At 45.1% G+C, this 17,859-nt stretch overlaps 1 protein-coding gene across 1 annotated transcript in view; it reads right to left on the bottom strand.

Moving 5' to 3' along the window:
• ZNF513 (zinc finger protein 513) overlaps positions 1-17,859 on the bottom strand; it is a 39,790-nt gene that overhangs the window by 3,247 nt on the left and 18,684 nt on the right. The window contains exons 2-3 of the mRNA XM_066594334.1: positions 8,334-8,456; positions 6,783-7,490 (exon numbers count right to left, since the gene is read on the bottom strand). Coding sequence (XP_066450431.1) covers positions 6,783-7,490; positions 8,334-8,456 — 831 coding nt within the window. The remainder of the gene's footprint in view (positions 1-6,782; positions 7,491-8,333; positions 8,457-17,859) is intronic.

Consider the following 17,859-nt stretch of genomic DNA (forward strand, 5'->3'; position numbering starts at 1 on the left):
GCGTCCCAAATGCTCGCATACGTGTTCTATTAGCGATAAATCTCATGACAAGGCATATAGTGCGGCAATGTTGTGGAGACATTCCTGAGACATGCTTGTGTGTGTGACTGAGCATTATCCTGCTGGGAAATGCTTTTTGGAAGCCGCCATGAGAGAAAGCCATATGGCTGCAGGATGGTCTGAACATATCACTGAGCTGTCACTGTCCCTCGAAAGACCACTAGGGGGGGACCAACTGTTGTGATGGTTTGGGGGGCCATCGCATACAACAGCAGTGGACTTTGTCAGCGCCAAAACTAAACCTGGATTCATCTCTGAAGACAACCCAGTACCACTCTGTAACAAGTGCCTGCAAATGGTACCAGCAGACACTGGGCTGTCATGATGACGCCACCTGTCTCCAGATGGCAGACGACAAAACGGTTGGGAGCTGCTCAGCATTATCAGACGATCCTCTCTACCAGTGGTAGGTCGAGGGCGTCATAAGCCTGGTCACCTTGTGTGTCCTCATGTATCCACTGGTCCCAACACCCGCTAACAGTCTGGTCAGACGCTCCTCTCTACTGGTGGTCTGTAGGGGGCGTCCTGAGCCCGGTCACCTTGTGTGTCCTCACACATCCACTGGTCCCAACACCTCCTAACAGTCTGGTCAGACGCTCCTCTCTACTGGTGGTCTGTAGGGGGCGTCCTAAGCCTGGTCGCCTTGTGTGTCCTCATGCATCCACTGGTCCCAACAACCCCCAGCAGTCTGGTGATACACTCCTCTCTACTGGTGGTCTGTAGGGGGCATCCTGAGCCCGGTCACCTTGTGTGTCCTCACACATCCACTGGTCCCAACACCTCCTAACAGTCTGGTCAGACGCTCCTCTCTACTGGTGGTCTGTAGGGGGCGTCCTAAGCCTGGTCGCCTTGTGTGTCCTCATGCATCCACTGGTCCCAACAACCCCCAGCAGTCTGGTGATACACTCCTCTCTACTGGTGGTCTGTAGGGGGCGTCCTGAGCCCGGTCACCTTGTGTATCCTCACACATCCACTGGTCCCAACACCCCCTAACAGTCTGGTCAGAACGGCCAGGGGGAGACAATTCATCGATACGACCCATCCAGCTCTTCACATCCCAATAATGCGCCCCTCTCAGACCCTGGTAATGGGGTAAAATCTCTTCTCTGCGTCATGGACGCGTCTAGTGGTCAACAAGCTCTACACAAGCGGAAGAAGAGGTCACTGGACACAAGGAGCCTCCGAGAGCCTCCTTTAGGCTAAGGGGGGGAACCACTTTTAGGGCCTCAGTGGCAAGATTGTTCATCTAACCACGCCACAACGCTAATCTTTTGCATGTCTACATGAGATGGAAGTGCAGGACGGGTTTTTTAGCAAAACTACAATATCTTCTAGGGACTGCATTGTTTTTTTGACAAGGAGTGTACTAGCACCAAATTTTACATCCCGCTGGCCGGGAACAACTGTGTAGGAGTTCCATCTTGAAGGAGTTTTAATTACCTCCATTGTTTCAATTGACAAGTCTCTTGTTAAGAGCAATTTCTTTCAATTAGCCAAGTCCAAGCTCTCCATGTCTGGATGTATGCCCTGACTCATTAACATTTTTAGACTTGTGTCAGGATTTGCTTTGGGAATGCGAAATACAAGGAGATTCCATAATTGTTTCCCTCATATCTAAGCAATTACTCATAAAGGTTGTCCCATGAAAACAAGTCCTGACCAATCTACGGGACAAGGCATAACTTGTTTATCAATGGGGGCTTAACAAATGGTCACCATTCCATTGACTTCAATAGGACCACCTAAGAGAGACAACTTCAAGCACTTTTCCAAACCCTGCAAAGCACGATACAGCCCTTCTGTATAGATGGCAACCTGCCACAGGCACTATTCCATGGAGCATCTCACACGGCCAGATTTGTACACACTTAGAGTAAACTATATACAGATTCTCTGTCAGAGGCTATATAATGACATGGAGCCTGTATACCATCAGTATCTGACATACATGGGAAAGTCACAATACAGATGAAACACACAACCTGCATGACAACCTCATATCAATGAAATGACCTTCTGGTTGTCAAATAAACTATGCTGACAAAAGTATTGGGTCACACATAGGTGATGAAATTGGATTTTATTCACATTTTTTCATACAGTTTTGGGCTGCCTTTGGTCTCGATGACTGCAGTCCCCTCCGCAGCCGCTTTTCATCAAATTCCCATAGATGTGTGGAAGGATTTGCCTCCATTCCTGGAGGAGCTTCAGATAGTGATTTGGGGATGATGGGTGTGTTGGGCGCACGGATACGGCATTCTGGTTCGTCCCGCTTGATGGGATTGAGTCGGTCTTTGGGCGGCCAATGAAGTCTGCAGATGTTCTGCCCCCCTCTCACACGCACACGGCGCTTGGTCATGTTGGTAGAGACATGAAGCTGTACCAGAGTATTACCATAGGGGAGGTGATGCCACATTGTCCAGGATGACTCTGAGCCCATTGGTGGTGAGGGTGAACACTATAATCAATGGCTTTAGTCATTCCCAGCAGATACACCCCCACATCATAACAGACCCTCCTCCATATCTCACTGTTGGGATGATGCAGTCATGTAGAAACCACTCTGCAGGCAACCACCACACCCAAGTGCCGCCATCCGATCGGAAGATGGAGTACTCTGATTCATCTGTCCACAACACTTGCTTTCCACTCACTTACAGTCCGTCGCTCCAAACCCCATCGCAGGTGCTGCTGTGCATTCACTGTGATGTTGTGTGCAGCTGCTCGTCCATGGTAACCCTTTACATGCCATTCCCTATGGAGGGTTCTGCTGCTAATGGATGGTCCAATGTCCTGTAAGGCCTTCTAAGCAAGGGCAGATGATGTGCGTGATGTCTTCACAGCTTCTACAAGGCTTTGTTGTCAGGTCTCCTGAACGTGGCTGCATCGGCACACCGGATAGCCTCCATCTCCCAATAACATGACCTACAGTGGGCTCTGGAAGGTCCAGAAGCTGTGATGTGCTGTACTGATTGGTTGATGACATCCCAGCGCCAGACGCAGTTGTCAGCTCTACACCCGGTAATATCCCACCACCCGACCCCATTGTCCGCTCTACACCAGGTGAAATCTCCCCACCAGACCCAGTTGTCCGCTCTACTCCAGGTGACATCCCACCACCGGACCCCGTGGTCCCCTCTACCCCTGGGAACATCCCACCACCAGACCCCATGGTCCACTCTACACCAGGTAATATCCCACCACCAGACCCCGTCGTCCGCTCTACACCAGGTGACATCCCACCACCAGACCCCGTCGTCCGCTCTACACCAGGTGACATCCCACCACCAGACCCCGTGGTCCACTCTACACCAGGTGACATCCCACCACCAGACCCCGTGGTCCGCTCTACACCAGGTGACATCCCACCAGACCCCGTGGTCCGCTCTACACCAGGTGACATCCCACCACCAGCTCCGTTGTCCGCTCTACACCCGGTGACATCTTCCCACCAGACACAGTTGTCAGCTCAACACCCGGTGACATTCCCCCACCAGACCCTGTTGTCAGCTCAACACCCGGTGACATTCCACCGCCAGACCCTGTTGTCAGCTCAACACCTGGTGACATCTGATCCTCTCCTTTATACCTAATACTCGAAATTCACCTGACAGCACAGGAATGGTGGAAGGGGAAAATACTTTTGTCAACATAGTGATAGGAGCATGTAATACCATACTCTGTGCTACAGGTCATCTCATCACCTCCATCCATCTTACACCTTCATCTGGTTACACTGATAAGCCATAACATTAAAATCACTGACAATAAAATAACAATATCTTATGGGAATGGCGTTTGTCTGGGGTGGGTTACATTACGTTGTATCTGTATAATAGGTGTCAGACTTCAGAGATACGGCTTGGCAGAAGGCTGCTTCTATTGCTTCAGTAACTCTGCACGGATCAGAATCTTGGACGTGACAAATACCAAATCTAGGATCTTGTTTATTTTTCTCCTTGTTTTATTTTAAAGACTGTTTTGTTGTGTACACCCTTAAAATCCAGTGTAACAATCTTTTTGTATATTCTTTGTGTATATATCTGCACTGCTACTCTTTTTTTTTTTTTTTTTTTTATATCAATCTACAATTTATTAGTCAAGCCTTGTCCGTTTTAAAAGGAACCATAAACTCCAAAGATTATGCTCAAAATTCATAGTCCGGGTCCCAGCTTCCCTAAGCAGCTGCTGGTGGCGCCGTGTGCAGCATTGTAGAGCGCTGGCGGGTGTTACACCGGATCAGGAGGTGTTTTTCAATCTCGCTAGAGTGACTGATCGAGGCTCGGCCGTGACACATGGTCATAGCAGCCAGGCGCTAGGAACACTCAATCTGTGACAAATCGTTGATGGAGGCGGTGTGGGTCGGGTCTTCCCTCTCCCATCCACGACAATGGGATATACTAAGCAACGAGAGATCAGCCAATTGATAGCATGTACAAGAGTGACTAACAAGGGCCGGATTGTAATGTGTAGACGACTGGTCATAGCGCCTTCAAATCACAATGGTCAGTATTGTGGGGTGTTTCTGGTATGTAGTGGTTAATACCTACCAAAAGTGGTCCAAAGAGGAACAACCAGTGATCAGCAACAGGGTTTTGGGCGCCTAAGGGCCACTGATGGGTGTAGGGAGTGATGGACGCCTGTTTGGCTCAATCCCACAGAAGAGCAACTGTAGGACAAGTTACTGATAATATAAAAGGATGTCAGATCACACAGGACTGCACGGCTCATTGGGTATGGGGCTGTGTAGCCACAAACAGGACAGAATGCCCATATGAACCCTGGCCACTGCTCAAACTGTCAACAATAGACACATGAGCATCAGAATTGGACCAGGGAGCAACAGGAGGTCTAGTCTAATAAATTATGTAGATGGCCGGGTGCGTCACTTACCTTGTGAAGAGATGGGACCAGGATAGGAAGAAGACAAGCCAGTGAGGCAGTGTGAAGGGCAATGTTCTGCTGGGTACTTGGGTCAAGCATCATGTGGCTGTGACATGTACCACCTACCATTGTACAGACAAGTGCCCTCAGCAGGATTGTGTCCAGCTGCAATGCAGGTACAGGACAGAGATATGGAGAGGACAACTTCTCCTCCCTGATCTCATCCAACTGGGAGAAACGAGTCAGACCCATGGAGGCCACAGCGGGCAACTTACAGGACCTACTGCTGAGACCACGGGACACTTCAGAGGTCTTGTGGAGTCCGGGCCTCAACGGCTCATAGAGGGATTACACAATAGTTTGGAGGGGGTTTTAATGTTATGGCAGGTGAGTAGGTACATGTATCACAAGCTCCTATCATCATATTAGTGGTCACTTCCATCCTACTTGATGTCATCATCCTGACGGGAGTAGATTCTGCAATCGGAAGGGTTATTATAAGGTCTTGACATTTTCCTCATTTGGTTAAACGAAATGCAAACCACGAGCTTCATAATAGCACTCCCAAAGATCCTGCACATCACTATCACAGAGGGGCGGGGAGGGGGGGGGGGGTGATGAATCGCCCCATATTAGGCTATTCAACCCCTTAGTGACGACCTGTTTTGGTCCTAGGGACACACCTTTTGGGGATTTTCATCCCAACTTTTCACAAGCCATGACTTTATTTTCCCATTGCCGCGGTCGTATGACGGATGTTTTTTGCTTGATGAGATGTAGTTTTTATTAGTACCACTTTTTGGATACGTATTATAAAACTGGACTTTTCTGGGAGGGCGGGGAGAAACAAAGAACATTTCTTTTTTACAGCATTAGGCCTCATTCACATGGCGTACTGTCACCCTGTATTACGCACGCGTATTTCACACAGTGAATGGAGGCAATGACATTCTATGGCCTTTCATTCAATCTGCAGCGTTGTACTCCTACGGCCGTGTGAACGAGCCCCACATGGCGCAGCGACAATTACAGGATACCTTCTTTCTGCAGGCTGGTATGATGTTTTTTAGGTTTTTACACAATAAAACATACTTGTTTTCATGACATCGCTACATTCCCAGTTCCATAGCGGTTTTAGTCTTCCCACCACGGAGCTCCGTGTTTTCGGCGTGACGAGCGGTGGTATTTATTGGTACCATATTGGAGGCCATGGGGATGTTTTGATGACTTATTTCACATTGTGCCTGTTTTTTGCTTTCCTTTTTAACAGTATTTGCCGTGTAGGATAAAATGTGCGTTCGATTTACCGTAAGTCGGTAAGGATGCAATGATGTCAAACATGCTGCTTTTTTTTTATTTTAACCTTAGTGGGAAAAGTCTACAATTGGGTTTTTTCTTATTTTACTATTTTTTATGTCCCTGTAGGGAACTAGAAGCTGGGATGCTATGATCGCAATGAAAATACACTACAGTGCTTCTGTACTGCAATGCATTATCACTTCTCATAGGGATCACAGGCCGTGGCATCCGACTGCGAAGACAACACATCAGCCCTCCACGATTACAAGGCGGAAGGCGAATGACATCACAGACGGAGCGCCTTCTCTCTGTGAACGCTTCAAATGCCATGATCAATATTGATCAGAAGATGTAAAGGGTTAACAGCAGGGATCGTCGTTTTCACCAATCCCCGCTGTTGCAGAGAGAGACACAACCGGCTCAGCTTCTAAGCCAGCACCATCCACAGAACAGAAATGTATGACCATTTGTGGGAACCCCTTCCCAGCCCGACTGCACATTTACATCATGGGGAGTGAAGCATGAGTTTGTAAACTAACCATTGGGGGCGTTGTTTCTGCTGCCTTTCTCTTCCTCATCCTCATCCTCATCTCCATCCTCTTCATCTTCCTCCCTCTTAACACCCTGGTGCTGCCTCTCTAGTCCTCTCCTGCGATGAGCTAAAAGGTGGCGCTTCAGGTTGCGGCTCTGGTTGCAGCGGTAGGCGCACAGATTGCAGATGTACGGTTTCTCCTGGGTATGGACCCGCTGGTGCCGCTTTAGGTTTCCCGGACTGCTGCAGGAGAAGCTGCAGTGATCACAACGGAAGGGCTTCTCCCCCGTGTGGGTGCGTAGATGGCGCTTCAGGTTAACTAATTGTGCGGATGCATATAGGCAATGAGGGCAGCGGAAAGGCTTCTCTCCGTTGTGAGTCTTCATGTGACGTTTGAGGTGACTGGAGTAATGAGTGGAGAAGGGGCACAGGCGGCAGGGAAAGAGCAGCCTGTCCTTCTGTGCCTCCTCGTCTAGGGATGGAGGACCGATCTGGAGAGGCGCCGAACCTTCGGCCATAGGAGATGACGACAAGGGTAAACATTGGTGTGCAAGGAAAACACAGCGGCTGCGGGGATCACACTGCTCACAGGGAGGTGGTGTGGACACCATGGCCGCCTCCTCGGGATCACTGTCCGCACTAAGAGGCCGATAGCCGGAATATTCATCCTCACTCAGAGAGTAACAAGGAATCTCCATCTTGCCAACCCCAGAATCTGCAAATACAACAAATACCCACATGTTACCTGACATACACGGGACACAACATTCTTCACCTGAGCTGCACCTACAATCACAGCTCCTGTCTGCAAGCCTTCTTCTGGGCTGCAGCATCAACAATCCTAAAGAATTGTACCCATGATCTACACTCCCATCTACAAGGTTTCTCTCAAATTGCTCCTACGATCCATGCTCCTGTCTACAAGGATTCTGCTGAGGTGACTCTACAATCTGCGCTCCTGTCTGCAAGGCTTCTCTTAAACTGAACCTACGATCCATGCTTCTGTCTACAAGGATTCTACAGCGGTGCATCTACAATCTGCACTCCTGTCTACAAGGATTCTACAGCGGTGCATCTACAATCTGCACTCCTGTCTACAAGGATTCTGCAGCGGTTCATCTACAATCTGCACTCCTGTCTGCAAGGTTTCTCTTGAGCTGCAGCTACGATCCACTCTCCCGTCCACAAGGCTTTTTCTGGACGGCACCTACGATCTAGGCTCCTGCCCAAAAGGCTTCTCCTGAGCTGCACCTACAATCAACACTCCTCAATGCTTCTCTTAAATTGTAAGAGATGCACCTACGATTCATGCTCCTGTCTACAAGGCTTCTTCTGAGCTGCGACAACAATCCATGCTCCTGTGTACAAGGTTTCTCTTGAGCTGCAGCTACGATCCTGTAGAGTGTAAGCTCTTGTGGACAGCGGGGTACTCTCCTGTAGAGAAGAAGCTCCCATTGGCAGCAGTGAAGGCTCTACGTCTCTAGCCCTGTGTTGGCGGTATGGGTATATGTGTAAGATGTCACCAGTAACCTCAGGAGCAGAAATCACTCACACTCACCTTCAGAGTCCTTGGAGTAGGAGAGATGTCGCTCGCTGCTGTCTGACAGCTCCAGCTCATCCACAAGTAAGAGATCAGACTCCAGGACGAGACTGCCAGGATCCAGACACTCCTCACTGCCCCCTGACACAGAGACAGCCTGTTACCTCACAAACAACATGACCGACAGTCGTGTCCTCATCGGAGTCATACATGGATGTGTCATAGTGTCATATATGGGGCCATTGGACATGAGTGTGTATGTATGTATGTATGTATGTATATGTAAATAAATGTGTGTGGGTGTGTGAGAGAGGGACAGATGGGTATTTTAGAGGTGTTGTATTTTCTCAATGAAGCGGTTTCCTTAATACTACAGAATTTGATCTTGATCTGGGCTGCAAGCCGTTCATCATCAGTGCGGCAGTCGGCGCCAGGAAAGGTTTTTATTGCAACGACTCAACTTTACTAACGATGATTACACAGGATGCAATCAGTCTGATTTTGCTGGAGGCCATTGCGGGATGTCCGCGCGGACAGACGGCGCTTGGCTTGCATAAACCAGGTGTTTGCTATGCCGAGACTATTTTCTTGGCAGAACTGTACCAGGTGATCAGCGGCGTCTTCACCAAGCCGGCATCTACCTGTGACGGCTGTTTCTGGCTGGCGGCTGACTATAGAATTGCAGTCGTCAATAATGTAAATGATGTCTTTGGCTCTTCGTTTAGAGCTCCTGTCCACGGGTGTGGTATCGCTGGCGAATCACGCAGGCTGAAGCTTTCCATAGCGGTGCTATGGAAGCTCCAGCCCACTATCCATGAGCGGAGAAGCATTGTGATCCTCCGCTCACGGCCGGCATATAGCAGCATGCAGCGGATTGCCCTGATTCTCCGCGGTCAGCCTAGATCCGTCTGCCGGCTCCTGCTCCCAGGCGGTGGCTCCCGCGGCGGATCCACGACGCCCGAAGACAGGGGGCCCTAAAGTTCTCTGGACGTCGGCATAAAGATGTTCACTGGTTTCCTCATCCGTCGTTGGGCATAGACCTGTAAGATGGAGAGGTTCACTAACTTACCACGTGGCTGGATACCAAAGTTCAGTCGTTGCAATAAAAAAAACCATTCCTGCCGCCGACTGCGGCGCTGATCAGGAACTGCTTGCAGCTAACATCAAGATCAAATGCCGAGGCGTTAAGAAAGCTGCTCCATTAACAGAATACGGCACGGAAATCCCCAATCATGGACTATAGAGGGAGCAAACCGACTCAAACTGCTGGACGCATCCAGAGGAACTACGGAGCTATACACAGGCCGGGGGTATGGAAGCATCTCAGCTATAAGGACGCCCGCAGGCGGTTAGTAAAGCATTTAAGCGGGAGTGTAAAAATACAGTCTACAGTACAAAAACAGAGAGGGGAGGTAGATTCTCCTCAGTATATACACACAGAGGGGAGGTAGATTCTCCTCAGTATATACACATAGAGGTGAGGTAGATTCTCCTCAGTATATACACATAGAGTCGAGGTAGATTCTCCTCAGTATATACACATAGAGGCGAGGTAGATTCTCCTCAGTATATACACACAAAAGTGAGGTAGATTCTCCTCAGTATATACACATACAGGTGAGGTAGATTCTCCTCAGTATATACACATAGAGGTGAGGTAGATTCTCCTCAGTATATACACACAGAGGGTAGGTAGATTCTCCTCAGTATATACACACAGAGGTGAGGTAGATTCTCCTCAGTATATACACATAGAGGTGAGGTAGATTCTCCTCAGTATATACACATAGAGGTGAGGTAGATTCTCCTCAGTATATACACATAGAGGGGAGGTAGATTCTCCTCAGTATATACACATAGAGGTGAGGTAGATTCTCCTCAGTATATACACATAGAGGTGAGGTAGATTCTCCTCAGTATATACACATAGAGGTGAGGTAGATTCTCCTCTGTATATACGCATAAAGGGGAGGTAGATTCTCCTCAGTATATACGCATAGAGGGGAGGTAGATTCTCCTCAGTATATACACAGAGAGGTGAGGTAGATTCTCCTCAGTATATACACACAGAGGTGAGGTAGATTCTCCTCAGTATATACACAGAGGTGAGGTAGATTCTCCTCAGTATATACACACAGGGGTGAGGTAGATTCTCCTCAGTATATACATATAGAGGGGAGGTAGATTCTCCTCAGTATATCCACATAGAGGTGAGGTAGATTCTCCTCAGTATATACAAAGAGAGGTGAGGTAGATTCTCCTCAGTATATACACATAGAGGGGAGGTAGATTCTCCTCAGTATATACACATAGAGGTGAGGTAGATTCTCCTCAGTATATACACACAGAGGGGAGGTAGATTCTCCTCAGTATATACACACAGAGGGGAGGTAGATTCTCCTCAGTATATACACACAGAGGGGAGGTAGATTCTCCTCAGTATATACACACAGAGGGGAGGTAGATTCTCCTCAGTATATACACATAGGGGGGAGGTAGATTCTCCTCAGTATATACACATAGAGGTGAGGTAGATTCTCCTCAGTATATACACACAGAGGGGAGGTAGATTCTCCTCAGTATATACACACACAGAGGTGAGGTAGATTCTCCTCAGCATATACACACAGAGGTGAGGTAGATTCTCCTCAGTATATACACATAGAGGGGAGGTAGATTCTCCTCAGTATATACGCATAGAGGGGAGGTAGATTCTCCTCAGTATATATGCATAGTGGTGAGGTAGATTCTCCTCAGTATATACGCATAGAGGTGATGTAGATTCTCCTCGGTATATACGCATAGAGGGGAGGTAGATTCTCCTCAGTATATACACATAGAGGGGAGGAAGATTCTCCTCAGTATATACACACAGAGGAGAGGTAGTTTCTCCTCAGTATATACACATAGAGGTGAGGTAGATTCTCCTCAGTATATACACATAGAGGTGAGGTAGATTCTCCTCAGTATATACACAGAGGTGAGGTAGATTCTCCTCAGTATATACACACAGAGGTGAGGTAGATTCTCCTCAGTATATACACACAGAGGTGAGGTAGATTCTCCTCAGTATATACACATAGAGGTGAGGTAGATTCTCCTCAGTATATACACACAGAGGTGAGGTAGATTCTCCTCAGTATATACACACACAGAGGTGAGGTAGATTCTCCTCAGTATATACACATAGAGGGGAGGTAGATTCTCCTCAGTATATACACATAGAGGGGAGGTAGATTCTCCTCAGTATATACACATAGAGGGGAGGTAGATTCTCCTCTGTATATACACATAGAGGTGAGGTAGATTCTCCTCAGTATATACACATAGAGGTGAGGTAGATTCTCCTCAGTATATACACACAGAGGTGAGGTAGATTCTCCTCAGTATATACACACACAGAGGTGAGGTAGATTCTCCTCAGTATATACACATAGAGGGGAGGTAGATTCTCCTCAGTATATACACATAGAGGGGAGGTAGATTCTCCTCAGTATATACACATAGAGGGGAGGTAGATTCTCCTCTGTATATACACATAGAGGTGAGGTAGATTCTCCTCAGTATATACACATAGGGGTGAAGGAGATTCTCCTCAGTATATACACAGAGAGGTGAGGTAGATTCTCCTCAGTATATACACATAGAGGGGAGGTAGATTCTCCTCAGTATATACACATAGAGGGGAGGTAGATTCTCCTCAGTATATACACATAGGGGTGAGGGAGATTCTCCTCAGTATATACATAGAGGTGAGATAGATTCTCCTCAGTAGTACATGGGGTGTATATATATATTCTCTACATGTAGTACGTGGGGTGTATATATATGGGGGTACAGCGGGACTCGGGTGTATATAGGTATTACAGGGGGGCACACGGTTGTGTATACAGTGTATATACAGTACGTGGTGTGTATATAGAACAGGAGGTGTATACATCTACATGTAGTACATGGTGTGTATATGTGTACATATCAGGGTACAGCGGGACTCGGGTGTATATAGGTATATATTACACGGGGGCACACAGCTGCGTATACAGTATATAGTGTATATACAGTACATGGGGTATATATATATATATATATATATATATGGGGGTACAGCGGGACTCGGGTGTATATAGGTATATATTACAGGGGGCACACAGCTGTGTATACAGTATATAGTGTATATACAGTACATGGGGTGTATATATATATGGGGGTACAGCGGGACTCGGGTGTATATAGGTATATATTACAGGGGGCACACAGCTGTGTATACAGTATATAGTGTATATACAGTACATGGGGTGTATGTATATATATATATATGGGGGTACAGCTGGACTCGGGTGTATATAGGTATATATTACACGGGGGCACACAGCTGTGTATACAGTATATAGTGTATATACAGTACATGGGGTGTATATATATATATATGGGGGTACAGCGGGACTCGGGTGTATATAGGTATATATTACAGGGGGCACACAGCTGTGTATACAGTATATAGTGTATATACAGTACATGGGGTGTGTATATATATATATGGGGGTACAGCGGGACTCGGGTGTATATAGGTATATATTACAGGGGGCACACAGCTGTGTATACAGTATATAGTGTATATACAGTACATGGGGTGTATATATATATATATATATATATATATATATATATATATGGGGGGTACAGCGGGACTCGGGTGTATATAGGTATATATTACAGGGGGGCACACAGCTGTGTATACAGTATATAGTGTATATACAGTACATGGGGTGTGTATATATATATGGGGGTACAGCGGGACTCGGGTGTATATAGGTATATATTACAGGGGGCACACAGCTGTGTATACAGTATATAGTGTATATACAGTACATGGGGCGTATGTATATATATATATATATGGGGGTACAGCGGGACTCGGGTGTATATAGGTATATATTACAGGGGGGCACACAGCTGTGTATACAGTATATAGTGTATATACAGTACATGGGGTGTATATATACATATATGGGGGTACAGCGGGACTCGGGTGTATATAGGTATATATTACCGGGGGCACACAGCTGTGTATACAGTATATAGTGTATATACAGTACATGGGGTGTATATATATGGGGGTACAGCGGGACTCGGGTGTATATAGGTATATATTACAGGGGGGCACACAGCTGTGTATACAGTATATAGTGTATATACAGTACATGGGGTGTATATATACATATATGGGGGTACAGCGGGACTCGGGTGTATATAGGTATATATTACACGGGGGCACACAGCTGTGTATACAGTTTATAGTGTATATACAGTACATGGGGTGTATATATATATATGGGGGGGTACAGCGGGACTCGGGTGTATATAGGTATATATTACAGGGGGGCACACAGCTGTGTATACAGTATATAGTGTATATACAGTACATGGGGTGTATATATATATGGGGGTACAGCGGGACTCGGGTGTATATATGTATATATTACAGGGGGGCACACAGCTGTGTATACAGTATATAGTGTATATACAGTACATGGGGTGTATATATATATATGGGGGTACAGCGGGACTCGGGTGTATATAGGTATATATTACAGGGGGCACACAGCTGTGTATACAGTATATAGTGTATATACAGTACATGGGGTGTATATATACATATATGGGGGTACAGCGGGACTCGGGTGTATATAGGTATATATTACATCGGGCACACAGCTGTGTATACAGTATATAGTGTATATACAGTACATGGGGTGTATATATATGGGGGTAAAGCGGGACTCGGGTGTATATAGGTATATATTACAGGGGGCACACAGCTGTGTATACAGTATATAGTGTATATACAGTACATGGGGTGTATATATATATATATATATATATATATATATATATATATGGGGGGGTACAGCGGTACTCGGGTGTATATAGGTATATATTACACGGGGGCACACAGCTGTGTATACAGTATATAGTGTATATACAGTACATGGGGCGTATATATATATATGGGGGTACAGCGGGACTCGGGTGTATATAGGTATATATTACAGGGGGGCACACAGCTATGTATACAGTATATAGTGTATATACAGTACATGGGGTGTGTATATATATATATATGGGGGGGTACAGCGGGACTCGGGTGTATATAGGTATATATTACAGGGGGCACACAGCTGTGTATACAGTATATAGTGTATATACAGTACATGGGGTGTATATATATATGGGGGTACAGCGGGACTCGGGTGTATATAGGTATATATTACAGGGGGGCACACAGCTGTGTATACAGTATATAGTGTATATACAGTACATGGGGTGTATATATATATGGGGGTACAGCGGGACTCGGGTGTATATAGGTATATATTACAGGGGGCACACAGCTGTGTATACAGTATATAGTGTATATACAGTACATGGGGTGTATATATATATATGGGGGTACAGCGGGACTCGGGTGTATATAGGTATATATTACAGGGGGCACACAGCTGTGTATACAGTATATAGTGTATATACAGTACATGGGGTGTATATATACATATATGGGGGTACAGCGGGACTCGGGTGTATATAGGTATATATTACAGGGGGCACACAGCTGTGTATACAGTATATAGTGTATATACAGTACATGGGGTGTATATATATATATGGGGGTACAGCGGGACTCGGGTGTATATAGGTATATATTACAGGGGGCACACAGCTGTGTATACAGTATATAGTGTATATACAGTACATGGGGTGTATATATATATATATATATATATATATATATATATATATATATATATGGGGGGGTACAGCGGGACTCGGGTGTATATAGGTATATATTACAGGGGGCACACAGCTGTGTATACAGTATATAGTGTATATACTGTACATGGGGTGTATATATATATATGGGGGGGTACAGCGGGACTCGGGTGTATATAGGTATATATTACAGGGGGCACACAGCTGTGTATACAGTATATAGTGTATATACAGTACATGGGGTGTGTATATATATATATATATATATATATATATATATATATATATATATATATGGGGGGGTACAGCGGGACTCGGGTGTATATAGGTATATATTACACGGGGGCACACAGCTGTGTATACAGTATATAGTGTATATACAGTACATGGGGTGTATATATACATATATGGGGGTACAGCGGGACTCGGGTGTATATAGGTATATATTACAGGGGGCACACAGCTGTGTATACAGTATATAGTGTATATACAGTACATGGGGTGTATATATATATATATATATATATATATATGGGGGTACAGCGGGACTCGGGTGCATATAGGTATATATTACAGGGGGCACACAGCTGTGTATACAGTATATAGTGTATATACAGTACATGGGGTGTATATATATATATATATATATATATATATATATATATATATATATATATGGGGGTACAGCGGGACTCGGGTGTATATAGGTATATATTACAGGGGCACACAGCTGTGTATACAGTATATAGTGTATATACAGTACATGGGGTATATATATATATGGGGGTACAGCGGGACTCGGGTGTATATAGGTATATATTACAGGGGGCACACAGCTGTGTATACAGTATATAGTGTATATACAGTACATGGGGTGTATATATATATATGGGGGTACAGCGGGACTCGGGTGTATATAGGTATATATTACAGGGGGGCACACAGCTGTGTATACAGTATATAGTGTATATACAGTACATGGGGCGTATATATACATATATGGGGGTACAGCGGGACTCGGGTGTATATATGTATATATTACAGGGGGGCACACAGCTGTGTATACAGTATATAGTGTATATACAGTACATGGGGCGTATATATACATATATGGGGGTACAGCGGGACTCGGGTGTATATAGGTATATATTACAGGGGGCACACAGCTGTGTATACAGTATATAGTGTATATACAGTACATAGAGTGTATATATATATATGGGGGTACAGCGGGACTCGGGTGTATATAGGTATATATTACAGGGGGCACACAGCTGTGTATACAGTATATAGTGTATATACAGTACATGGGGTGTGTATATATATATATATATATGGGGGTACAGCGGGACTCGGGTGTATATAGGTATATATTACAGGGGGCACACAGCTGTGTATACAGTATATAGTGTATATACAGTACATGGGGTGTATATATATATATATATATGGGGGGGTACAGCGGGACTCGGGTGTATATAGGTATATATTACAGGGGGGCACACAGCTGTGTATACAGTATATAGTGTATATACAGTACATGGGGTGTGTATATATATATGGGGGTACAGCGGGACTTGGGTGTATATAGGTATATATTACAGGGGGCACAGCTGTGTATACAGTATATAGTGTATATACAGTACATGGGGTGTATATATATATATGGGGGTACAGCGGGACTCGGGTGTTATAGGTATATATTACAGGGGGCACACAGCTGTGTATACAGTATATAGTGTATATACAGTACATGGGGTGTATATATATATATATATATATATATATATATATATATATATATATATGGGGGGGTACAGCGGGACTCGGGTGTATATAGGTATATATTACAGGGGGCACACAGCTGTGTATACAGTATATAGTGTATATACAGTACATGGGGTGTATATATACATATATGGGGGTACAGCGGGACTCGGGTGTATATAGGTATATATTACAGGGGGCACACAGCTGTGTATACAGTATATAGTGTATATACAGTACATGGGGTGTATATATACATATATGGGGGTACAGCGGGACTCGGGTGTATATAGGTATATATTACAGGGGGCACACAGCTGTGTATACAGTATATAGTGTATATACAGTACATGGGGTGTATATATACATATATGGGGGTACAGCGGGACTCGGGTGTATATAGGTATATATTACAGGGGGGCACACAGCTGTGTATACAGTATATAGTGTATATACAGTACATGGGGTGTATATATATATATGGGGGTACAGCGGGACTCGGGTGTATATAGGTATATATTACAGGGGGCACACAGCTGTGTATACAGTATATAGTGTATATACAGCATATGGGGTGTATATATATATATATATATATATATATATATATATATATATATATATATATATATATGGGGGGGTACAGCGGGACTCGGGTGTATATAGGTATATATTACACGGGGGCACACAGCTGTGTATACAGTATATAGTGTATATACAGTACATGGGGTGTATATATACATATATGGGGGTACAGCGGGACTCGGGTGTATATAGGTATATATTACAGGGGGCACACAGCTGTGTCTACAGTATATAGTGTATATACAGTACATGGGGTGTATATATATATATATATATATGGGGGTACAGCGGGACTCGGGTGTATATAGGTATATATTACAGGGGGCACACAGCTGTGTATACAGTATATAGTGTATATACAGTACATGGGGTGTATATATATATATATATATATATATATATATATATATATATATATATATAT

Source organism: Eleutherodactylus coqui, chromosome 1, assembly GCF_035609145.1.
Source record: "Eleutherodactylus coqui strain aEleCoq1 chromosome 1, aEleCoq1.hap1, whole genome shotgun sequence".
NCBI classification, from domain to species: Eukaryota; Metazoa; Chordata; class Amphibia; order Anura; family Eleutherodactylidae; genus Eleutherodactylus; species Eleutherodactylus coqui.